General features: G+C 37.7%; 1 protein-coding gene across 5 annotated transcripts in view; it reads left to right on the top strand.

Moving 5' to 3' along the window:
- Window positions 1–26868, top strand: part of DOCK8 (dedicator of cytokinesis 8) — a 172753-nt gene that overhangs the window by 38037 nt on the left and 107848 nt on the right. For 2 of the 5 annotated variants that reach the window (XM_063455068.1, XM_063455070.1), the window contains exons 3-13: window positions 2336–2423; window positions 11633–11808; window positions 14565–14636; window positions 16203–16323; window positions 19703–19915; window positions 21132–21217; window positions 22660–22726; window positions 23052–23201; window positions 23434–23514; window positions 25201–25360; window positions 26506–26627. In XM_063455068.1, coding sequence (XP_063311138.1) covers window positions 2336–2423; window positions 11633–11808; window positions 14565–14636; window positions 16203–16323; window positions 19703–19915; window positions 21132–21217; window positions 22660–22726; window positions 23052–23201; window positions 23434–23514; window positions 25201–25360; window positions 26506–26627 — 1336 coding nt within the window. Of the gene's footprint in view, window positions 1–2178; window positions 2187–2335; window positions 2424–11632; window positions 11809–14564; window positions 14637–16202; window positions 16324–19702; window positions 19916–21131; window positions 21218–22659; window positions 22727–23051; window positions 23202–23433; window positions 23515–25200; window positions 25361–26505; window positions 26628–26868 lie in introns of those variants that run through there. The other 3 variants (XM_063455069.1, XM_063455071.1, XM_063455072.1) reach the window with 2 other exon arrangements.

Consider the following 26868-nt stretch of genomic DNA (forward strand, 5'->3'; position numbering starts at 1 on the left):
AGCGTGTACCACATCCCTCTAGTCACAATTATTATGATTTGGGGATGGTTTCCCCCTCAAGAATACAATTGATTAATGCCATACACATTCGAGCAAGCGTTACCTCATTTTTGCATTAAGCATTATATGCAAACTGTACATTTTTGTAAATATGTTAATATGTATATATAGAATCTGTATCTTTTTTTAGTTCCCTTTTTCCCTTTTCGATTTATTTATTGATCCTTTTTTCTACATTAAGTCTCTATGGGTATATGGATCCTCTGTCCTATTATCCAACATCCATGTTCGATTCCATCCCTAATATTAATTCTCCGTGGTCAGGATACCCAAACCTACTACTATCCTAAATTACCAATTCTCCGTGGTCAGGATACCTAAACTTACTACCAAACTAGGGATATCCCAATTTGTGGATAGACATGAGCCAAATACAGGGCATGATCGCTACCTACGCTAAGCCCCAAAATGTGTACATTAGCCGCTCAGTCTTCTTCCCAGCACGTAATGAGTTAACTAAAGCCGTTACCACGGCGTATCCTCACGATACTTTGTACCCTGGCGGTACGCAAACAGTCCTTACCCCCTTAGTTTACGGAGGTTTAAGGACGTGCTCGAAGTTTGCCAGCGCCGAGCCGGTTAAAACGGCTCATACAAGCCCATTCAATACCATTATTTGCATAATAACCACGTGATGGCCGGGACCCGTAGTGCGCATGACAGCAACCCTCTGATAGGACAGAATTTGAGACACTGGGACCTAAACCCTCTTAAAAGGAGATCGAGACGCAGTCTCCAGTTAGCCCCTGACGAAGGTGCATCCCAGCACCGAAACGCGCGTCGGGCTCTTTTGGGCTCATTTTTCTTTTCACTGTGTGCTTTCCTCACTAGGTTATCTATCACTATGTGCAGGCAACCAACATTCTAAGTATGGTTCTGCACATAGAGGCACTCTAAACTTTATTTATTTATTTTTTCACCTCCACCTTCTCTCTTGTTGGTTACACTTGATATGCCTATTTGAATAACTTTGTATATATGTAAATTAGCTGCTAACTCGCAGTTTATTCCCTATATTTTGTGGAAGTCCAAGTATAGAGAGAGGTATATTTCCAGAGGTACCTGTTTGCCCTCTATAGTGGCTAAATACCTCACTCTGGATATTACATATATATTATCCCCAACTTATCTGTTAGGGGGTATATAAAGATACCCAGCGTACTTGCATATCTTTTTTGCCCTCGCTAAATGGGCACAATTTCTATGCCTTAAGTTATAACTGTCTGGCTTTAGCTCTGATAAGCATATCATTAACCTCCACAGCGACAAATTGAGAGGGATATATGCATTTATCCTAGCTATCCTGTATATGCCGTTCCACTTAGTCGCTAGCTTGAACTTAGGACGGTTCAATCTGCAATTTTTACAGATTATTCAATACTCTAACCAGCTATAGCTCGGAGTAAGTTTTATAGGACCGAGTGTAACCTTATGCTAAATACCCACGTCAGTTGCATGACGTTTGACCTACTAATAGACCCACAAGCCACTAGTCTTGACACTGCACTTAGCTTTTAATAAAGTCATTAGACAGTAGCTAGCGTTGGGTCTAGTGGGATAGCGGTATCCATTAGAGAGACACATTTGGAGGTGAGCCACTAAGGCAAGACTGCACTTTGAATTAGATGTGATTCTATCTACTCTATTTGTTTTCTACGTTACTACTGTTTCAGTTTGTATAGCGATTATCATTATTTCCAGTAACATATTCAACTAGTCTGGTTTTTCCAGCCTGTTGTTTATTTTTTCAGTTCCTTTTATATCAGCCCTCACATTGTCCTTCAAAAAGAAACCTATTAGTAAAAATGAATAGATTGTAACTTGTACCTTATTTATCTTGTGTGCCTGCTAGATATTATTGTATTTGTTTCATTGTATCTTCTCCATTTATAAATAAAACACTTGTTTTTTTTAAATTGCTTTGTTTATATTTGCCCCACATGCTAGGTTGGAAACCCTTGCATTACAGACTGTGTTTAGGTTAAGATAAGACAACAAAACTGAACTGAACTATAGACATTTGGGCATTCCCATGTCAGGATCATAGGTCGTGATCATCATTCTGGTTATTTTAAAGGAACCCATGTATATATGCGCTTGTAAATGTCAATGCTTATCTGCATGGGGTAACGCAGCAGGCTTTAAAATAGGGTTTTCAGATACTTCCTTTTTTTTTCTTGAATTGGTGTAATTTCATTAACTTCCTTAAACAGTCTGTGGCAAGGTGTTTGTTTCCTTTCGTCTTTCAGTCTTGTTCTTTTATTTTCATAATCAGTCAAACCACAATCAGAATTTCCTGTAGCCGCCATTTTGAAAGGTGCCTGTTACGGCTCTATACTCCCCGCAAGCTGCATTTCAGGAAGGTATGCATGTGTTATGGGTTCTTCCTACAAGATAATTCAGATTAATTTCCTTGTAGTATGTAGGGATATCTATTTTATTTTAGATTTGGTAGTTCAAACGCTTACAAATTTTTGTAAGTGTCTGTAATCTTGCATAGAGGCTAGTGCAGTTATTGTTAAATGGTGACCATAATATTGCTGCATAAAATATATATTAAATGGAACAGGAAATCTAGATGCATGTTATAGTAAAAGTGCTTTTTTCGTTTTTACTTTGCTAATCTCTATATTTTCAAATTTTAGGGATTTTATAACTGGGCTTTTTTTCCTAAACATCAATTTGTAGTAGAGTTGAAACTGTAATGCAAAATTCAGCCTGAAATAGACAAAATGTGACTGTCTGAGTATGAGAGGTTTTTCAAATCAACCCCTTTTGCCTAATGTTTACAATTTGGGTTTTCAATTCACTACAGTTGGATGTTTAATGAGTCTCATATTTAATTGCACTTGCAAATTAAATCCAATTTTGTGGGGAACTTAAAGTGCATAGCTAACTATGCTATGTCAATATGCACACAATAATTACGTTTTTATATCTGATGCACTAAGTGTGTTAAGAAAAAAAAAAAAAAAAGAGACCAAAATGCTCTCATCCTCCTCATTTTTGCCTCTGCATGCAGCAGTTTGATAGAACTGGTCATATTTGTGCTTAGAATGCTCTGTTCAGGTTTTAATTTGGAGAATAGGTTAGTTACATGTTTTTTTCACTTTAAAGGGATTCATTAAATACGTGATCGTCTTTTCTATGTAGTCTTTTTAAGCACTCACTTCCACCCACTTCCTGTTCATTGTTATGAATTCAAAAAGTTAAAATGGTAAAAAAAAAGGTAATTTTTAGCAGTTTTTGTGTAAGAAAAAAGGATAAAATAATAAAAAAAGGTACAATAATTCACAAAAAAATAAAATGTCTAATAAACAATGTACATGGAATATGTTTTAAGGGATACTCTATGCACCTAAACAACTTTAGATTAATTAAGCTGTTTTAGTGTATAGATCATGCCCCTGTTGTCTCACTACTTAATTCCCTGTTATTTTTGAGTTAAAAGAACAATATAGTGTTGGGAATACAAACCTGTGTTCCAATGTTATAGTGTCCCTATCCCTAACTGTATGGGTTACCTCCACCATAATGAAAGAGTTAAAAATCCAAATATACTTATCACTTTACAGCACAGAGGTTCCCATCCAATGTCGTTAGAGACCTGGAAGCGCCTCTAGTGAAGTAATCCCTGCAGTGCAATTATTGCAGTTTCTAAAAATTGCCAATATTTATAGATGGGGCGCTCTACCCAGACCACTTCAATGGTCTCTTCAGACCACCTGATTAACGTTGCAGTGTTTTACGGAACCACTGTCATATTGAACAGCATTGTTTTCAGTTCTTTGGTAAAAGGGATGGGGGCGAAGTTGCTTCCAGACCACTTCATTGACATGAATTTGTCTGGGTGCCTATTGTGTTCCTTTAATCAGACCCAGGAGGTTCCTACAGGCTCTAGCAGACTATAAACAGAGCAGGAGATTAGAAATTCTAAATAAAACCTACTGTGCAATAAGGGAAGTTTAAACATTCAATTTCTCGTTAGAGGAAATGTGTAGGAAGACTGTGTAGGCCACAGTCAGGGAGGTGTGGCTAGAGCTGCATAAACAAAGTGATTTAACTCCCAAATGGGCAGACTAGATGGGCCGAATGGTTCTTATCTGCCGTCACATTCTATGTTAATTGAGCAATTAGACTGTGGGGGTATGATTTATACACCAAAACAAATACACTAAGCTAAATAATGTTTTGGTGCTTGTAGTGCTTCCTCTCATCGTAAGCACTGATTGTCCATTGAGACACAGAGGAGCAGATAACTAACCGGTAAAAGGCATCACGATTAAACAGATAAGAAAAAAGAGACTAGTTAATAAGACGGAGAAGCAAAAGAGTATTAATCTGTAATTAGTCTTGGCCAGGGGTAGGTAAACCTTCAGCACTCCAGATGTTGTGGGCTATATCTCCCATAATGTTCTTACCGCCATAACGCTTGGAAAGCATCAGGGAATATTTCGTTCACAACATCTTGGTTATAACCTGCCCGAGGCATGCATATGTTGTGGACAATGATTGTATATAAGAGCTCACGTGTGCAACACCAGAGGCAAGGATTGAGGTTCTATGGAAAGAAACCCCTCTATATGTCAGAATTAGTGACTTGATTCTTAGAGCCTCTCCTGCCTGGGAGAAGTCTGCTTGCTGCTTATCTTTGTGTAATATATTAGCAGAATAAGTAGAAAATTAATAATGAAATTAATTTAATAGTTTGCCTATTTTTAAACCATTATCAATTTAATTTTAAAAGGGTAGTTACGTTGGCCACCTCTGGTGTCTCTTTAACATACAAAAGCAAGTGAAAATATATAGCAGATTCATTTATGTATTTTTAGTATCAAATATGTGATCATCTCCTTTAAACTGTACATTTCCTGCTGTCCTAGACTGACCTATAAGTATCATTTTATATAATTCCAGTCATTAACCTTGTTCTGTATCATATTTCTTAAAGTGGGGGTTTGGGTTGGCAACGTATTTAAAATAAAAGAGCATTGTTTGCTTGCATAGAGTTAATTAGATAAATATCCATCACAAATAAGAGAGCAACTCTTGGTCATAGAGCCTGCAGTAAGAATTCGACATTGGCTGATTTGTATAATTCCTTCACAAGCTTAGACTAAAGATACACAACAGACAGACAGCAGTTGTAAAGGTGTAAAATCCCATTCCTTCATCCAGGCTTTTTCCCAGTGTGACTCCAAATCCACGTTGTAGACTCTACTAGGGCCCCATAGACTTTGCTGGTGTGTATTTTCAGGCTTTGCTGGGTTTTTTTTTTCATGTTTTTTTTTTTTTTTTTTTCATTTTACTAACTGATTAATTAATTAATCAACTGGTTTTAGTGGGTGCATTTCCATGTATCTACTCATTCTCATACATACATTCTGGCACCCACATCGTAACCCACATACATGAAGACACACTCATTCTCATACATGTTCAGATACATGCACCCTTCCACCGTGATGCCTGAAAACATGCACACTCTCATATCTGCAAACAGATATGCATCTACCCAGTTTGTAAATAAAAATATAATTCTTCAACATACTGATTTTTGTTCCGCATGTGTACAGGTGGATGGTCCAATGCATCAGGGAAACATTGAGGCTCAAGAGGTTATTGTGTTTGTGTGTTTTGATCTTGTCTAAATGAAATGTATATAGAATGTGCATGCTGGATGTATACAGAATGTAGGGGTTAAACTCAGTATCTGCCGAGTTTCATAGGAAAACACCGCACATTCCAGGCACCATGACCACTTAAGTGCCATAATTATGGGTGCCAAATTAGGGAGTTGTTGTGTTTAGAAGATATCTCCCTAATTTGGTATCCTTAAGATGACAATTCCACATGAGGATATTAAATTGGGGAGCTTTATACTTGACAGCTGAAATACCAAAATTAAGTAAATTGCTTTCTTAATTTTAATCTATCAGCTGCTTAGAAGATCGCTCTCTAGTTTGCAATCCTGTGTATATCACTTTCATTCTACATATATGCTGTGATAGGATTACTAAGACCGAAGACACAAAAATACGTTGTATCGGCACATTTGACACAGGATGGGATGTTATGCTAAAAACCTTTCAAAAATTTTGGCCTATCCTTTACTCTGACAAACACCTAAAGGATGTATTGCCCCCCTCCCCTTCTATTACAGCACGGAGGGGGAGAAATTTAAGGGATATGCTAGCACCCAGTCACCTCCAGACTACAACACCCTCTGGGTATTTCCAGAAGTATCTACCATTAGGCACATTTCAATGCGGCCGTTGCAGTGCTTGCCCCTTTATCAAGAGACACTCTAAATTAACCATTGATAGTAGTGGCATGAGCCATTTCAAACCTCGCTCCTTCTTCAATTGCCTAACCACAGGAGTAGTGTATTTGCTAATTTGCTCCTGTGGTTTAAAATATGTAGGCAAGACCTTCCGTCACTTTAAGTTTAGGATACGTGAGCACGTGAACTCTGTCAGGAGACACCTAGAGACACCCGTGTCAAGACATCTGCATTTACACCATAACCACTCCTCTGCTGGTATTCGGTTCATGGGCCTTGAACATGTTCCACAACCGCCACGAAAAGGGAACTGGGATTTGAAATTGAGACAGAGAGAAGCCTTTTGGATTTACCAATTAAAAACCCTGTCACCATCAGGGTTAAATGAAGGCTTCTCCTATTCCCCATTTATTTGACAAACTGATTAACAATGATATTTCGAGTTAAGTTTATTCACATATGTATATATCACTTTAACACCGATATCTTAAAATTCTCTTTTTTATACCCTTTTCTGAAGGAGCATTGACCTGTTTAAACCTGCCCCACAATTATATATACTGAGTATGCCATTTGTAATTGGTACATGTACAGTTAGCTATGCACATTATACAGGCATAATTTGTTTGCCTACTACTCTATACATGCACAGCCTGCTATGTACGTTTTTCTGGCACACTGTGTTTAACCTGTTTTGTTACTATTATATACACTATCCATGCCATGTGTAATTGACATATGTACAACTTGTTACACCAATACTGGCATAACTTGTGTAATCAGGTTATTCACAATCATATACAGTGTATATACTATCTGAAACTGACGTAGGTACAGGTTGTTATTTACACTAGTATAAGCATAACACTATATAATTAGTTGGATATATAGCTTCATTTGCTATCTTTTCCTCAGTGTTATTCTTGCAGATACATAGTGTACTTCACATTCTCTATGTTGGTGTGTATAATTGCACACTCTATGGGTTAATCCTGGACCTCAATTGGGCACCCAAACGGTTAATGCTATTATGCTTTTAGTTCCACCTGATCGCCGAATGAGTCATGTAACGGAGCTTCTAGACACGCCCCGTTTGCCTCATTAGTGGGACGATCGTTGATTGGTGGACTTACTGATACAGGGTATAAAACAGACTGCTGGGCTAGCTGCATTGGCGTTACCCCTGATGACGGCGTGTGGAACACGCTGAAACGCGCGTCGGGTTTTAGCCACTTTTTCACTCACGATTTGAGCACTCTGCACAGATGATTTGTCACTTATTTAAACTCTTGGAACCTTTTCTAATGTTAGTTTGAGCTGAGATTAGAACACCCTCGAAGGTGTTTCCTTAGGAGTATAGGGTTTAGCATAGAGAGTGTTTGTTTGCTGGGAGTCTACAAGTGGGGGGAGAGGTTTATATTATATGGTTGGTTTTTTGATACCTTACCTAAACGTTTATATATGCTTATGCATTTACCTCTCTCCTTTATTTCTCCCCTCCTCTCTTATTGCTTGTACACCCTTAGCCAGAGCACTATTTAGTTAATCTCCTTTCTATTTTAGAAAGGTAGCTCTCTTAGTAGGCTATTAATTAGCCACTTCCATTTCGTGCCTGGCCTCTCCTCTTTCCTCTCTGTCTCTCTCTATTTAGACTGGTTACCATTAGTTTTTATTTTATTTTAAGTTTGGTGTATTTTTCTATTATAGATAAGTCTGGATTGGAACACCCTTGAAGGTGTTTCCCAGGAGTATAGGGTTGGAACACTAAGGGTGACTACTTGTGGAGGAGTTTACTATATGTGGGGCTATATGAATGTGAGATTATGATCCACACATTCCATTACCCACTACTCTCCACCTAGCCTCTCCACCCATATGAGTGTTTCTATACCCTTAGCCCAAGCATCATTGAGTCATTATTATTTTTCTTTTCTTTTTAGAAGGATTATATACAGTAGGCTACTATTTAGCCACCTATCTCTATTTTTGATGGTGGGTTATTCCTCTTAACTGACTTTATCTATTTAGATTGGTATTTATGTATACATTGTATTATATACCTTAATAAAGTTATTTATTATTTTCTTTCCTGTTAACATTTACTATTGGAATTGGACTGGGTAATTGTCCTCATGGTTGTCTCTTAGTTAGACCACCTTTGGATTTATTTTCTTTGTTTTGATATATGCTGTGTATATCACGTACATTTTATGCACATGCATCCTATATACATGCATTACATATTCTATAAACATGCAGCACATACATTCTGTATACATGCAGCACAAATATTCTGCATACATTCAGCATATACATCTTACATACATGAATCACATACAGTTGAGTCCGAAAAATATTTGGACACTGACACAAGTTTTGTTATTTTGTCTGTTTATTAAAATAAATTCAAGCTACAGTAAAATAATGAATATGGGCTTAAAGTGCAGTCTCACAGCAAAAGTGGAGGAAGGGTTTAGGAATTACAGCTCTTTAATATGTAGCCTCCTCTTTTTCAAGGGACCAAAAGTAATTGGACAATTGACTCAAAAGTTGTTTCATGGACATATGTAGGCAATTCCCTCATTATTTCTTCATCAATGAAGCAGGTAAAAGATCTGTAGTGGATTCCCAGCTGTGGCATTCGTATTTGGAAGCAGTTGCTGTGAACCCACAACATGCAGTCAAAAAATCTCTACATGCAAGTAAAACAGGCCATCCTTAGGTTGCAAACAAAATTCATCAGAGCGATTGCTAGAAATATTAGGAGTGGCCAAATCAACAGTTTGGTACATTCTGAAATAAAAAAAACGCACTGGTGAGCTCTGCAACACAAAATGCCCAGCTGTCCAAGGAAAACAAAAGTGGTGGATGATCGTAGGATCCTTTCCATGGAAAAGAAAAACCCCTTCAAAACATCCAGCCAAGTGAAGGTAGGCAGGAGGTAGACACATCGTTATCAAAGTTTGCCATAAAGAGAAGACTTCACAAAAGCAATTACAGAATAGATTTGACTTTGTCAAAAGCACCCTTCTGGAGCAGCATTCTTTGGGCAGAAAACGAAGATCAGCTTGTACCTGAATGATGGGAAGAAAAAAAAAAAGTATGGAGAAGGCTTGGAACAGCTCATGATCAGAAGCATACCACATCATCTGTAAAACACGGTGGAGGCAGTGTAATGGCATGGGCTTCCAATGGCACTGGGTCACTATTGTTTATTGATGATGTGACAGAATACAGAAGCAGCCAGATAAATTCTGAAGTATATAGGGATATATTGTCTGCTCAGATTCAGCTAAATTCAGCAAAGTTGATTGAACCGAGATCCACTTTACAGATGGACAGTGACCCAAAACACACTACAAAAGCAACCCAGGAGTTTTTTAAGACAAAGAAGTGGAATATTACGCAATGGCCGAGTCAATCACCTGATCTCAGCTCAATCAAGCATGCTTTTCACTTGCTGAAGACAAAATTTATGGCAGAAATACCCATGAACAAACAACTGAAGACAGCAGCAGTAACGGCCTGGCAAAGCATTACAAAGGAGGAAACCCAGCGTTTGGTGATGTCTATGCGTTGGACTTCAAGCACTCACTTCCTCAACAAATTATTAAATAAATTTAAATTGTATTTATGATTGTGTCAATTTGTCCAGTTGCATTCGAGCTCCTGAAATAAGGGGACTGTGTGTATGAAAATGGTTGCAATTTCTAAATGTTTCATATGATATTTTTGTTCCACCCCTTGAATTAAAGGATCACTATAGGGTCAGGAACACAAACATGTATTCCTGCCCTATAGTGTTAAAACCACCATCTAGCCCCCTTGGGCCCCTCATGCCTCCATAAATATAGTAAAAATCTTACTGTATTCAAACCTGAAGCTGTAACTCTGCATGCTGTTAGACTCAGAAAAACAAGCAGTCTGCTGACATCATCAGAAGTTGTAGCCTGATCCAATCACAATGCTTCCCCCTAGGATTGACTGAGACTGACAAAGAGGCAGATCAGAGGCAGAGCCAGCATGATTCAAACACAGCCCTGGCCAATCTGAATCTCTATGAGGAAAGTTCAGTGTCTGCATGCAGAGGGAGAAGATACTGAATGTTTGGATGCATTTTAGACAGCCATGGTCCAGGAAGGATCTCTAACAGCTATCTGAGGAGTGGCCAGTGAAGTTATCACTAGGCTGTAATGTAAACACTGCATTTTCTCTGAAAATACAGTGTTTACAGCAAAAAGCCTGAAGGTTCTATTCACCAGAACAAATTCAATAGCTGTAGTTGTTCTGGTGACTATAGTGTCCCTTTAAAGTTGAAAGTCTGCACTTAAATTGCATCTTGACTGTTTTATTTCAAATCTATTGTGGTGACGTACACAGTCAAAATTATGAGAATTATATTGGTGTTCAAATATTTCTATACCTAACTGTACGTTCTGAATACATGCATCACATACATTCTACACACATGCAGCATATTAATTCTGTATATATGTATATTCTATATACATGCCATTTGTACACTCTATATACATGCAGTATATACTTTCTGTGTACATAACGCATGCACATTCTATATACATCTCCCCCTACTCCAGGTTGTGGAGCATTTTTTTTATTTAGGGTAACTTCACTATCTTATGTTTGCAAGGCAAATATGTGCAATTTAGCTGTGGCACCTTTTGCCCCTGATTTGTTTGATTCCAAGTGAAATCATCCAAATACCCGAGGAAGTGAACGCAGACTAGATGAAACGCGTAGGATTGAACCATTACCGAGTTTAGCAACAACAGCAATATTGAGATCCGTCCGACACCATCATTGTGAAACCCCGTAGATCCTATACTACCTACGTGTACAGTGGGGATCAGAGCCGAGGACCATTCGGAGGGGTTTCGGGAGCTGAATTTGTAGATTTCTCTTTACGGATACGCTTTTTTCAAGTGCTGCATTTGAAGGCACTAGAATTGTTAGTACCCTTCCTTTGTTGATATTTAATCTGTCATTGAAAACAATTATTTGATTAGTTATTTAATCTGGGTAAGACATTTAGTTGATCTTCACCAGTATAGTGAGACAAACACAGTTACAACTTGAGTCCAAAATTAATTTCAAAATATAGGACAAAATAGCTGAACTAAAAACATAGCTAGATTTGTCGAGTTCGACTATTGGCAATCTAAATAAATCACTTTGAGTTCCTAGCAGCTCACACTTTAGTGTTAAGTTCCAATTGTTTCACATGCTAAACATCCAGTAACACGTGTACATGTGTACTTTTACCCACAGCCTCCATTTTATGACATTGTTGATCCAATAGACTTTGAAGCTTTCCTAATGACAAACTCCATCAACTATGAATCTGAACTTCTTCACGATTTTGGTGACTTTCCTGAAGATGATTTGGAACTTACCTACAAAGGCAAAGAGTGTCGGACAGTACTACCTTCCTTACCAGAGGATGGGTAATTATAATCTATTTTCTCTTTACCTATATAGAGCACATGCAAATGGAGAGAAACCAGTAGATGTTCTTTTTCTAGATAACTCACATGCTAAACAGTATTTGCAAATGTCCAGAGATCTCTGAACCTGAAACCACTTGTCTTAACACACCATTAATACATTTAGATTGTAAGCTCGAGAGCAATTTTGACAAGCATTTGAATAAAATGCTGTAATCTGCTAGATCAGGAGTTCCCAACCCAGTCCTTAAGTACCCCATACCGGTCCAGGATTTAGGGATTACTCTGTTGTTTCTGAAGTGTTTTTATTAAATTGTTTCTAAAAACACCTTGGGCACCAAGGACTGTAAGGGGGACTGTAAGGGGGTACTTGAGGACTGGGTTGGGAACCACTATGCTAGATTGTAAGTTACTGTCATCTGTTCTTTTTGTACCAGTATGTGAATATATATCTGAATTCACCAAAAAGTACAGCACTGTGGAAAAGGTTGACAATTTATAAATACTTCATAACAATAATAAGAAACATCTCCGTGAATGTCCATGAGCTTCTGTTGTAGGTAGTCCATTAATGCCTTAAATTTGTTTATGATGTGTGACCTCAATAAATGGTTTTAGTAATAGATTGTTTACATGTGTATGCATCTGTGTGTTTGCATGCTTTTCTTATACTGGTTCACAACCACCCTCATATATAAGAATTGTTGGAGTCATCGATCTCCTACTCTGTAACACTAGATATGGGGTCACTGGGTACAAAGTATTGATTGAGGACACAATTAATACAAATCATTACTCATAGTTTAATTTTCAATAAATATCCTGTGTTGCCCCAGTTATAAAAACAGTAAGCAAATACATGTTCCCCACATCATTACTTTTCAAATGCACTTTTTAAAAAGTTTTACTCTTGTGATGAAAATTATTCAACCCTTATTGAAAATCGAGTTTATTGTAAAAATCTCAGCTCTTTGCAATGAACAGAGCAAACAAGAACAATAGAAATAGGTCCGCACAACAAATGCTTCAGGTGGTCTCCACAAATCCAACTGGAAATGCAACTTATAATGACTTCTACAGTCTCAAAATTATTTAAACCCTATGAATAGAATAGAATGTGCACAAATGTGCAAAACAGGTGTTGTCTCAAGCACACCTGATGCAGCCAGTCAAGGGCCTCATTAGTTGCACCAGGTGTGCTTGAGCTGGACCACTTGAATTACCTGAACTGGCTAGGGGTATGTTGAGTGTCACGTTTGACAGAATGTTTTAAAAATATGGCTAAGTCAAAAGAATGGTTCACAAAGTTAAGAGAAGATATCATCACTCTTCACAAACCAGGAACATGATATAAAAACATAGCAGAGGCACTGAGTTTTCCTAGAGACACCGTTGGAAGCATAGTTAGCAAGTTCAGAGTTGAAGGAACAGTGGTTCCACTAACTGGACGGGGCAGAAAAAGGAAGCTATCAATGGTTGCAAACAGATTTCTGAGAAGGCAGGTTGTGAAAAAACCCTTGAGTGACTGCAAAAGACCTGCAGCAAGACTTGGTGGCAACAGGCACTGAGGTTTCAGTGAGCACAGTAAGGCGCAAGCTAAACGCAGAAAGTTTTCATGCCAGAACTCCAAGACGTACACTACTACTGACCAAAAAGCACAACAAAGGTTGACTCCAATATGCTTAAAATCATGTAATCCTGTATAAGCCACAGAAGTTTGGGGATTCTTTTCTGTGGAGAGATGAAACAAAACCTGAACATTTTGGCCCAATGGATCAGCGGTATGTCTGGAGGAAGAAGAATATGTTTAAAAGAAGACTCTGCCTACAGTTTAGCATGGTGGTGGCTCGGTGATGCTCTGGGGCTGCTTTCCATCCTCTGGCACTGGAAACCTGCAGTGTGTGGAAGGCAGGCAAGATGGATTAATTGAATAGAAAATCTCTGGTGGGATTTGAAGAAGCCGGATGCAGCATGCAAACCCAAGAATATTACTAAACTAGAGGCCATGAGCATTGGGCTAAGATTACTCAGGAACACTGACTCGTTTTCTCGTTATCTCATTTTTCGTCACAACAGCAAAATGGTGCTCTGCTAAGTACTAAAGATACTTGCCATGAAGGGGGTTGAATAATTAAGACTGGACAAGTCATTATAAGTTGCATTTTAGTTGATTTTGGGGAAACCACTTGAAGCATTCGTTTTGTTAAGTTATTTAAAATGCTGTTGTTTGATTTGTTTATTGCAACCAGCTTAAAGTTTGTAAATTTTGACAATAAACCTGGTTTTCAATGGGGGTTGAATAATTTTGATTACAGCTGTATCTCTTAAATCCGATCATGAGCTGCCAGAACTGCATTCCCCCTTTCTCAGCTTCCTGTAATGGTTCTTATTTAAAAGTGTCCTATCTCTCCACAGCAATGCTCTTCATTAAAAAAAATAATAATTTTTAAATTAAATATATATATGTACATTTTTGTAGTTAAATTCTTTTCCTATGTGTATTTATGCATTAAATAAATAAAGCTTTTCTTATGTATAGTAAAACTCAAATATTGCTCATGTTTATACAATCAACAAATCTTAGTCAAGATTAGACGTGTTCATTTCTGGCACAGACAATTCAAATGAAATATAAAAGAATGCATATATTAAACATGGCTCCGTATTCTTGCTGAATGTGAGGTCTAAGCTGGGAGCAACATGTAGCATATTGTTTTACATATGTCACGTGTTTTCATTTTATCTTCCGTATATAGGGCTGAACTTGATCTACACATCAAAGATTGTGTTCGGACATACTTACGCGACTGGTTAATAGTTAATCGAAAGTAAGTGAACCAATACAGGAGGGTATCCAACTTTTGAAAATGCTAATAATTTTATGCAAGCCTAAAGGAGAAAATGTCACTAATCATATTTTTTTTGTGTGTTCTATTTATTTATCTCTTATATTTAGCAAATATATTTTTATGAAGTCTGAAAAATCAATTTAAATCTAAAAAGCCACACATCATGGAACTGAGCATTCCTATCTTGGCTCCCTGTGAATCAATCTTATAAATTTAGCAGTTTTCTTCCATTGAACATAGTGAGTCGAAGAGGAGAAACAACGAATTCAATGTTTCTGTCCTCCTCATTTATGTTTTCTGCCCTAACTGTGACTAGGGTGAGCACATTTCGAAAATGCCTTTCAGGGACACTTCCTTGCCCCTCCTGGACCCCCTCTTCACACCAGACACAGCGTTGTAGCGTGGGTTTCAGTGTCTATTCCCCCATATTTCATTTCCATTCCCCCATATTTCATGTCCGATCTTACGTAGTCCCAACCTGCATCGTAGGTGGCTACACATCTAAGTTGTTTGTTATCTTGCTCCATTGTTTTTTTACACGGGAAGGGTTCTTCTTATTAGGCTTTCTCTGTCTACAAGTAGGGCTCTATGGTAAGCCCTTTTAAGGCATTTGTTGGGATACCCCTTTGTTCTAAACATGGTCCGCAGATCTCTGGCCTTTGTTTTGAAGTAGTCAATGTCTGTACAGTTACGCCTAAGGCGTAAATATTGGTCGATCGGGATCCCCTTTTTCTGAGGGGCTGGATGATGACTCTTCCAGTTAAGTAGGCTATTTGTGGCCGTACTTTTCCTTAATAAGTTACTTTTGATTGTCCCATTGGAGTTCGGGATTAAAGTAAGATCTAGGAAAGTCAGAGTAGGGGTTTCCCCCTCAGTAGTGAATCTGAGGTTTAGATCATTCGTGTTCAGTAACTGTACTTTGACTTTAAATTTGATATTCACTTTAAATACTCCCTTTAGTGAATAACCGTGAACATTTTGCTTGCCTTTGATGAAGCTGATTTAATACAGCATGAATAAAAATTCTAAAGATGGGGACAGGTAAAAGGTGGGGGGTACTGGCATACCGAGACATTTTAATCAGAAAAGAGGGACGTGGAGATGTAGAAAAGAACATCACATAAAATATTGGTTGGAATTCAAGCATGAAGAACGTGAAGGAATGAATGAAGATTTTGAAGGTGATACATGTAAATGATGGGAGCTAGGATTATTAGCTTTAAAAAATATTTTTTTGTATGAAAATGCCACCTTTACTAAAATCAATGCTATAATATCACAGTGTTTTTTTATAATATATTTATAATACCTAGCCTCATATCAGCTCTAAGTGCAATGGTGTGCCTGGTGCTATACTGACACAGGAAAGAGTAGTGTACCCAAAGGGGAACACCGTGTAGGTGAGCTTAGGGTTAACATGCTGAACATGCCAACATGGAGATGGGAGATCTCTGCATTCTGGTGCATTGCATAATTTATTGCATTATTCTGCTGTTTAGAACTACAAATTCCATAGTTTATTTTCTCCATCTATCTACCTTTTAGAAACCAAGAAAACCCTGGAACCAGCATTTTTACCAGAGGTGGGTCTAGGAAGGATTTCCAGAAGACACTTCAGAAGCAGTCGTTTGAATCAGATGAAGCTATATCTCCAGCTAATGATCAAGTATGTCTGAGCAGATTGTTTTAGTGAATCCTTATCAATAGCATTAATGTTACTTTTTATATGGATGTATAGTAACAAGTTACGGTATGCATATTCTTACATAAGTTAATGAATGCTTTCCTTTTTGCCATTTGCCTACAAATTATTTCAAACCAGACATAACTATTCGGTCCCAGAATTGTTAACATGTTTTTATCCCCAGATTTTAAATGTATTTTAAATGTGTTCAGTAAGCACCTACCTCCCGTCTTGCTGACTCTCCCTCCTCCGGTCCCTACAACATGATGGGGGAATCAGAATTGTGAAAGTGAATGAGACACATTTTATACACAACAAGCCAATGCTTCTGTTACTTCTTCTCCAATGCAATGAATTATGATGTAATTTCCTAAACCTAGATTGGATTTCTCTTCGATTTTTGTTTTATTAGTAAATACCAGCAATTTTCACACAGTTCAAGAACCTTGGGAATTGATCAGCTACTAATGTGAGCTCTAGTGAATAGCCATCAATGATTCATCTGGAATGAGTTACTAATGGTACATTATTTCCCGTGCCTCATAAAAGGAATTACTTCTTTCTAAATTCAAGGAGGGCATTACATTTGTGATTAAAGAATATGAATATAATATTGCCAGTTCCAATTCTTACCCTTGTAATTATACTTATATTAGAATTTTCAAGTACAATGTGTACAACAAATATAGTAAGTGACAATGAAAAACAATTATATATACACTTTCAGGAAAAGACCTTGCTTATAAAAAAAAAAAATCAATTACAATTCTTTAACCCCTTAAGGGTACATGATGGAAAATGTCCATCATGCTGGCCTTTTACTTATGAAGCTATGTCCTTATGGGGTTATAGTGCGCCAACTTATTTTGCAGCGCTGTACAATGGGTAAACAGGACCAAATCGAAAATCTAACTAACCATGAATGACATACAGGAACTATAGTTGATGGGGGGGTCCTGTAAAAACAAGCTTACAATCTGCTATAACTTAATGGATCTCTGCCACTGTGTCACGGGAGTCGTACCTCAACACACAGGAAAGAGGGAACAAACAAAAGGTGGATCCGAAAGACCTTTACAGAGCCTTAGAATTGCTGGACTTAACGTATTAATACAAAAAGAAACGGGGTCAAGATAAATTAAGGACAGGATAAAAGACATACTCAGGGTCAAGGCCAGGGTCAGGATACCAGAAATAATGAGTCCAATACGAAGCCGAGGTCAAACACAGGAAATCACAAGGGAATCTCTAGGAGCACTAACAGTAACCACGATAAGGTAATGAATGGCGGCTAAAACAAGCCTTAAATAGGTTTACCTATGTTCTGATAGGTCCACGTCATCACTGTGATCCAAAACAGATCAGAATCGCAATGATGACGTGGTCACTTTAAGAGTTGGTGCGACATCATGTCGACCTCTATTTATAGACGTCCTGCTGCGTGGCCACGTGGTTCAGCCAGACCGCGCGGCAGGAGGAGGTCTGCGCAGCACAAGGGAGTCACGTTTCCCTCCACGTGCCGCGCTGTCGTACATTGCCATCTGTGAAGCTCAATGTTAGCAGAGGTAATACTGCTATAAACACACTATACTATTTATGTGAGTTTGAATTTGCACAAGTTTACTACTTGGTTTTAATACTTATTTAAAATCTTATTTTATAATAAGTAACTTTCTTTTCATCATTTCTCCTACATTTGCGATCACTTTCTACAAGCTATGGGTCTATTTTATCTATACATCCATGGGCAGAAATTATTCTGTCACTGTGCACATGCGAGCTCTGAGCAGTGTGATGTTTTTTATGTATGAGCACTGCATGCAATAAAATTTGTCGTGCAAAAATAAATAAATTTCAGTGTATATTGTAAATTCAGTGCAGTGTCTCTCACTTAAAAAATTGAACAGAGTTTTAATACTATTTTTTATTTTGGAGCATTATGTATGAAATATATGTCTGGATTCATTCATTGATCTGCCTTGATTACAAAGAGATCCAAACCATCTGTACATAAGTATACAGCATTGGTTATTTTCAGCCCATTCTTGGGATATACTAATCTCCCCCCACAAATTACTGCTATCCAGGTCCATCTTTAGTGGATCGAGCTATAAACAGAGATGCACAGAAAGGTATATATTAGATGCTAAAAACCTACAGAACCTTGTAATCCATTTTGAGAGCCAAATCGAATTTGTAGTGAATTTTCATTTTCCTCACTAAAAGTTTTCTTAAAACAGAAAGACTGATACTTTGATGGTACAGTGAGTTTTAGGTATTCCTGTTAGTTACCTCACTTTTATTTTTATACGTTTGGTGTATGAGAACTTGTTTTTTGTTTTTTGTTTTTTATATATATATATTTATTTCACTGTGACTATTTTTATTAATAATAGATGTTCCTTTATTAAGATCTGCCTTTGTTTGAAGAGATTTGTAGAATTAGTACTGTGAATTTATAGGTTTTTTTTTCTAAACTGTGTTAAGTGGGTTTTTAATCTAATTTGACTAAGGTAAGCTAAGGCACCCTGTTTATAAATGTCTTTGGTGCTTGCAGCTTTTCTAGGATTGGGTTGTGTTATAAGGGATTGTCTACCATTATTTTCAGTTTTGTGCAGACAAATAGTGATTTTTAATCCTTTCAACCAATGGAGCAAGTCACATGCCTGTAGTTCGTGACAGCCCTCAAATTCTTTTCTGAGCATATACAAAAATATAAAATTAATTCCTGTGCTCAAACTCCCACTACTCCTGGGAGTAGTACTATACTACTCATCAGCCCCAATATATAGAAATAAAGGCCATTGGAGTAATACCAAAAAATCCTCTTATTTAAATGTGTAGGGATTTGGGATCTGTGCAGGTAACTTTTTTTTGTTTATAGGAATTTGGAGAGTGAACGCGTGGATTAAGTGGGATGGGTTTATCTATCACCCTACAATTGGCTGCATTTGTCAAGAAAGGTGCACACTAAGAGAACCAGGAGTTCCAGTTTTCACTTCTTTACTAAATAATTTTCTAGCAAAAAGAAAGGTCATATCCAATACAACATTGCACAAAGGATTAGATGAGCCGCATGATGTAGTTGAAGTTTCCAACTTTTTTAATCATAAATATTCTCCCTCAATATTTTAAGGAGATTATAAAGACAAAATTTTCTGAAAACCATAAGAGCTGCCCAGTCTATCAGGCAGTTCCTATGGTTCATCTGTTCTTTAAAATGGCCCGATGTTTGCTACATTCTATCAGTAGCCCATGCTTGCATCATCTGTTTATAATTGCTTTTATGATGTTCTGTATTCTCTATCCTGTAGTCATTGTATGCATTGTCAGTGATGAGCTTTATCCATGTATGGTTTAGGCTGATGCACGCCCCATGACAGTAATTAATGATGAGTCTGGACGAGCCACATTAACCACCTGCGATTTTGATTTGCGTGGATTAAATCCAGAAACTCGTGTGAAGAACCTGCTCCAGATTACTAATGTGGAGGATTTGGAGAGACAAAATGAAGAAGCTCGCAAAGCGAACAGACAAGCTGAACTTTTTGCCTTGAGTCCACCAATAGATGAGGTGATACATTTGTTTTCCCTAAGAATAAAACACAGTTTTCCGCACTTTTTATACCACTTTGGATAATATTGTTAATATTGCTGAGAATCACATAACGGTTCAGCATTAATTGGCGTGTGGTGGCCCTTCGCATTTGTCATGGAACGTTGTTATATTGAAAAGTGTATAAAAAGAATGTTGGAACACAGAATGCTTCTTTGACACAAAACTGCTTATTCTGACCATTCCTGCCATTACCATCCACTTACGTTTTCAGCCCCTTCTATTAACTCACCTCTAACTTAAGTGCCACCTATTGGTAATGCTTATACTCACACAACAATTCCAACTTGTGAACAGGCAAACTATTTTTAAGTGAAATTAAAAGGACACTATAGTCACTAGAACAACTACAGCTTAATGTAGTTGTTCTGGTGAGTATAATCATTGCCTTCAGTCATTTTAATGTAAACGCTGCCTTTTCAGAGAAAAGACAGTGTTTACATTGCCCCCTAGGGACACCGCCACTGGATGTGCTTCCTGGAGCAGTGCTGCACAGTAGGCAGCACTGCCGTTCAGCATCTCCACGCTCTGCATGGGGACGCAGAATTTTCTTCATAGAGATGCATTGATTCAATGCATCTCCATATGGAGGTGCTGATTGGGTAAAACTGTGTTTGGCCCCACCCCATTTTACCTCGTTGACAATTTCAGCCAATCTTATATCACCAAGGAGGCGGATCGGGGGCAAAGCTAGTGTTGGCGGACCCACGTGGCGCTGGAAATAAGGTAACTTTTCACCTTTGCTAAGGGGGTGCAAGTCACCTAAATGGTGGTTTAAACACTATAGGTTCAGGAATATGTGTGTGTTCCTGACCCCATAGTGTTCCTTTAAGAACACAGCCTGTGTGTTCATAATTCACCACTATTCACTTGACAAGTAATGTAATCAAAATGGCTACTAACAAAGAGCTACTGCTCATGTATCATATCATCATTTGCATCAAAAATAGAGAATATGAGAACTCTGAGAACTGTCGCCCGGAGCAGGAGCTTTGGTATCGTGCAACTACTCTGCTTCGAGGTCAGGCCCCACCTCCTATATCATAATTTGACAATTACAGCATAGTGTTTTCAATATTAAAAGTCATTGATTCTCTTGCTTATAGTTCTGCAGTGTTTTTTTTTTTTTTTCATGGTGTATAAGGAAATAACATATCTTCTCATTTATTTCCAGGAGGACACTGTGGAGATCCGACCTGTGCCTGAGTGCCCAAAGGAACATACAGGATACAGGATAATGGTCAAGTTTCATAGTCTGAAGTATGAATCTATTATAACTTCACTGTTAAAAAGCAGCTGAGCAGCATGCAGATTATGCTGTATTGGCAGTATTTTGTTTTTGTTTGTTTTTCCCCACAAACCGTAGTGTTGTAACCTCCTCTCATGATAAACCTGCATCAATCGGCAGAGCCTTTACAATAACTACTTAGCTATTTATTGAATTATTTTGAGAATTAGTTGGCTAACAGACCTTTCTTGATATATCTGCAATTTAGACATAACTGTAGAATAGTGTTTCTGTAAAAGAGCTTACAACATATTCATTTGTAGCTCTATAAAGGCTCTCTGGGTAATAGCCTGCCAGTTCAGCTAAACAACTAGGAATTAATAGGATCAGTTGTCTGATTGACAGACAGGAGGTGTAACAAATTATAAATGTGTTGATTTTTATTGAAATCTGCACTTTATGTAAAATAAAAAAGAGGACACAATCTTCACACATAAAGTATGCTTAAAGGGACACTATAGTCACCAAAATAACTTTAGATTAATGAAGCAGTTTTGGTGTATCGATCATGACTCTAAAGATTTACTGCTCAATTCATTGCCATTTAGGATTTAAATCACTTGTTTCTGTTTATGCAGCCTTAGCCACACCTCCCCTAGCTGTGACTGACACCCTGCATTGTTTCATTTTAAATCAGATGTTACAAGATATTAACATAGCAACATATAAGCAATTCTAAAACAGAATGTAGAATAAAGGAAGTGTAAACATTAGATGATTCTTTACAGGAAGTGTTTAGGAAGCCTGTGTATGTCACATGCGGGTGGGGGGGGGGGGGGGGTCAAGGCTGCATAAACAAAGTGATTTAACTCTTAAATGGCAGAGAAGTGAGCAGTGAGACTGCTGGGGCATGATCTATTCACCAAAACTTGTTTTGGGGACAATAGTGCTTTAGCTGTGTGGAGTGTCCCTTTCAATGAGTGGTAGATTCAATTTTAATACAAAATCTTTACAACCTGATGTGTTATTACAGACGTATTCTGTCATGTGTCTCTAATGGGCTTTTAAACATATAAAAAACAAAATATATTTCTTTCTATTGTAATTCCATTGGAATTTTTCAAGGTGATTTACTAAAGTGAGAATTCAAAGTGAATTTCAAGATAGCCAAACTGGAAAAATCAGCTATGATTTCAGTATACATTTAAAATTCACATTGAATTCTCAGTTTGGAATTCAGAATGGTTAAAAAGTAAATTAAAATGTTTGGCCATAATAGCAGAAATTATAGATGACTTGAATTATTTTTTCCAATTTATAATTTTTTATACCTTAAATTATTAATCACCTTGCATTATTTTTTTACATTCATTACATTTCAAATTTTAGTGAATAAACCTGTGTATTTTTAATTTAAAAAAAAATAGTTTACCCATTTTTTTCTTTGTGATCAGTTTGCTCCTCTATTTTGCAGGTTTGACATTGATATTGAGCCTCTCTTTGCAACTATTGCGCTCTATGATTTTAAAGAGAAAAAGAAGGTAATAAATAAAGTACCAAAGTTTTTTTCATAATATATTTCAATGCCTTTACAATGCATTATACTTAATATAAGTATTACTTAGAAGCAAAATATGACCTATTATTTTGGTATAAACCTTTGTGAGTTAAGTGAGCATAAATATAAAATAAAATGTTGTTTTGCATAATTTACAAATGTGAATAAAGAGATTCGCTTGAACTCTTTTTAATATACTTTGTGGCGGAGCAGTGTGAAGTTTCTGAAATATGTATAATGTTAAATGTTTGTTATGCATTCTTATAGCTGGTGTATGATAAATTGTGTATGTGTTATTTTTAAACTAGATCTCTGAAAATTTTCATTGTGATCTGAATTCTGAAGTATTTAAGGTTTTCCTACGGAATCACACATCCAGCATTGACCCATCCAGTCAAGCTAAAGCAGCTCTGTTCTCAATTACATATCCTTCTCAAGATATCTTCTTAGTTGTAAAGGTGAGTCTGACAATAGTTAAATCAACACAGCGAACCGTCTGTCTTGGCTACCTGGCTACATCTCTGAAATCCACATCATTTCCTCACCCTTTCTTCCATTCACATTTACCACACAAATATGCACATATATCAAAGTTAAAACTTCTACTGCATTTTTGTGGCATAAAAAATGTTGTAAAATAAGTTTTTCTATTGCTAAAGAATAACTTTTAGTCTTTCTCTTTTATTGCAGATTGAAAAGGTTCTTCAGCAAGGTGAAATCTCAGACTGTGCTGAACCATATATGACTTTAAAAGAGAATGAAGGTGGGAAGGTAAGTTCAGCATCCCTAAATGTCAATATATGTTGTGGGTTGAAGGATATAATTCTCTGAAGTCCTATAGTACAGAAAACAGTTGCCTGCACCAGTCTTTTGGGTAGGGAGAACGGGGCATCAGCCCTGGATCCGGCAGGCATGAGAGCTGCTATTGTGCACAATTGTGCATTTTCCACTTTCATCTACAAAACATTGCAATTTATCAATCTATCACCAGAGTCAACCAGAAGTCTTCTCCATTTGCTAGTAAATTATCATCTAGATTATTGCAATACCTACCCAACATCCCTGCTCCTGTCTTCTTTTTCTCAAATCGATTTATGAACACCTCTGCTAGATTCCTATAACTCAATTGCTGTATATCATCTACTACCCTGCTCTTGCTTATGCAGATGCTGCAGCATTTATCTTTCTAAATAAAACAAAACACAATAAAATACCAAACACATTGAATTCACTTCACTTCTTCTCATCTTCTGCCAGACAATGAAACTCAGCACTTGGCACTCACATGTGCTAGGTAGTCTGTACTCTGCCAAGTAACCACACAAACTATTTCCAGCAACTGTGCGTATCTTGCCACAGGCTGTATTGCATATAACAATCCACTACTTGCAAACCAAACTTACTCCAGCTCCTGTTGCATCCCCCTAGATCTCGGTAAGAACTTTTCCAACTCCTCTCTCTGTTCTGCTTATGACTTGCTTTTCTCTTTTTCTCTCTCTACTTTATCTGACTCCAGCCTTAAGGACCTTTCCTAAGCTGCACCTGTTATATGGATCAACTTACTTTGCTCTGCCAGACTCCCCTCCCCACATACCTTATCACCAACGAATTTTCACTCACAGTCTAATCATCCTTCCTTGCAATCTGTCTCTGTCACCCGAACTTCCTGTTCGGTTGAAAGCTTGTAGGAGGAAGACGATCAATCCTTCCTTGCCAGAATGTATCTGTGAGTATGTCATGTCATATATCATGTGATAATTCAATGTATGTCCACATATTTGCATATTGAGGAGGGACAGCGAGCTGGAGCGGCTGCTTGGGGAAAGATGAGGCTGAAGTACATGAGCGACTTGCTATACAAGTCCAGAAATCTTGACACAGTTTGTCAAATCTGGCCTCAAAGTCAAACCAATAAAGACTCTTAAGGCCTGCTTGATTTAGTTGTTTTTTTTGCCATGCTGTTAAGATCGCGTTTGCCCCTGTAGCGTGTTTAGTGGTCCCAGCGGAGGCCGGGATAACCTGCACCAATCTAAAGTGTGTACAGGGGCGACGACTGGGGCCCAAGTAGATTCACTTTAGGATGCGTGTTCCCATGTGGGAGACCGGCCGCCTCTCCCTGCTGACGGGCCGGTAACCCCAGTAGGCCTCAGGGCCAGACATTAGAATAAACTCGCAAAAAATTATTTTGGGACCCCTTTTGTCCCTTGGCTTTTAGCTGTTTGCAGTGGTGTATATATAGTTTTAGCTGAGCTATAGCTTTTTATGGCAGGAGCTCATAGAGAGCACATCTGGTCAGCTTGCGATTTAGTCTCCCCCCCCCCCCCCATGTATTGTGGCACCTCTTTTTTGCACTAAGCGTTGCACTGCTCTCCTTTCTGTATAATGGAATTTTTAGAAAAACAAAAGTGTAGTAAAAATCTAACCTACATTTAACTTGAGCTTCAACTCTCTTTCTAGACCAAAGAAAAAATAGAAAAGCTAAAATCTCAAGCTGAAAACTTCTGTCAACGAATGGGAAAATACCGAATGCCATTTGCCTGGGTGCCAATTAGTCTGCTAAGCTGCATCAACGTTATGACTTTGGAAAAAGAAGCCCCAGATTTCGAGAACTCCAATGGTATGAGTATGTTTGGTTTTGAAATCCCCGTATATTCTTTTCAGATATTGCCCATTGTTTAAACTATAGAACAGGGGTAGGCAACTTTCGGTACTATAAGAGTTGTGGACTATATCTCACACAATGCTCTTACAGCCATAATGCTGGCAAAACATCAGGAAAGATGTAGTCCACAACGTATGGAGTGTTCACTGCTTTACAATATCTCTTTTATCTGATTTGACAGAATACCATTGTATCTATTCAGTGCTCATCAGGATACTCCATAAATTAATTTCTTACATTGTCCACTGATCCTGTGCAGACTCAAATTCCAAATAGCACACCATCCAGCACATTGCAGTTTGTTAGTAGTAGTAGCTACTCGTTCAGGTGTGCTGGATATTTTTGGGAACACATCCTAGATCTCATTACATATGATGTACTTCAGCCATAATTGGCAGATCTAATTGAGTGACAATAGTGACAATGAAAATACAATGCTGCACACTCTAAGGGACAATAAAGAGAGGTTAATCTGCCCCATATGTCTGTGATCACCTCAGTGGTGATTTTAAAAACCGAAGTGGAAAGCTACAAGCTTGATTATGCAATCTGGATCTCTGTTCACCACAATCCACCACTGAGTCCATAATCCTGTAGCTCATGGGTAGACATCCTTTGTTTTGAACTAAATCTCCCTTTATGCTTTACCTTTGTATTGCTGTAAAAGGATTATGGGAGATGTTGTCCAAAACATCTGGAGTGCCAAAGGTTACATACCCCGGCCTGTAGGTCAAAAAAACAACATGTAATTGGGTTGTCTTGTCTTTTATGAAGTCCTGCATTCAAATTTGTCAAATATATTATTGTGTTTAGAGCATTAACCCAACTCGATTTCGGTTAGAAGAAGTACATGCTTGCATGTGTGTGTGTGTCAGGACAATCAATGTCATATGTCAAAATATCTGATAACCAAAAAGCAAAATATATAAATTCCCCTTTAATTTTTATCTAAATTGTGATCAATTGGTAGAATATCTTAAATTAAGTCTTTCAACTTTGTATATACTATGTGTATTTCCATTATTTTAATACATTTCTGCTTGTGCATACAAACAGCATGATTTACTCAGAGTTTTATTACTTTTTAATAATGTGTACAGGTGATAGAAGATCCTCATTGACCCCGGGGAGGAGATTCTCTGATAGAAGCAATTCAGTGGACGATGGTTCCCCCTTGCCCTTTAAAGCAACAACACTTACAGTTAACACTTTCTTTAAACAGGTAATTTTTTTATGTTGCTCCTATGGGAGGGTTATGAGCTGATATTACAGTAATATTAAAGGGGCATTGTAAGCACCAAATGCACTTCAGCTTGAAGGAACACTGTACTCACAATAACAACCATATCTAGATGAGGTGGTTGTTGTTGTGCCTACAGTTATTCCCTCCCCCTAGTGGCCCCAAATCTAAATATTTTAGGAATTGAATGCTTGGAAGTGCGACCTTAATCCACACCTTGAAG

Source organism: Pelobates fuscus, chromosome 5, assembly GCF_036172605.1.
Source record: "Pelobates fuscus isolate aPelFus1 chromosome 5, aPelFus1.pri, whole genome shotgun sequence".
NCBI lineage: Eukaryota > Metazoa > Chordata > Amphibia > Anura > Pelobatidae > Pelobates > Pelobates fuscus.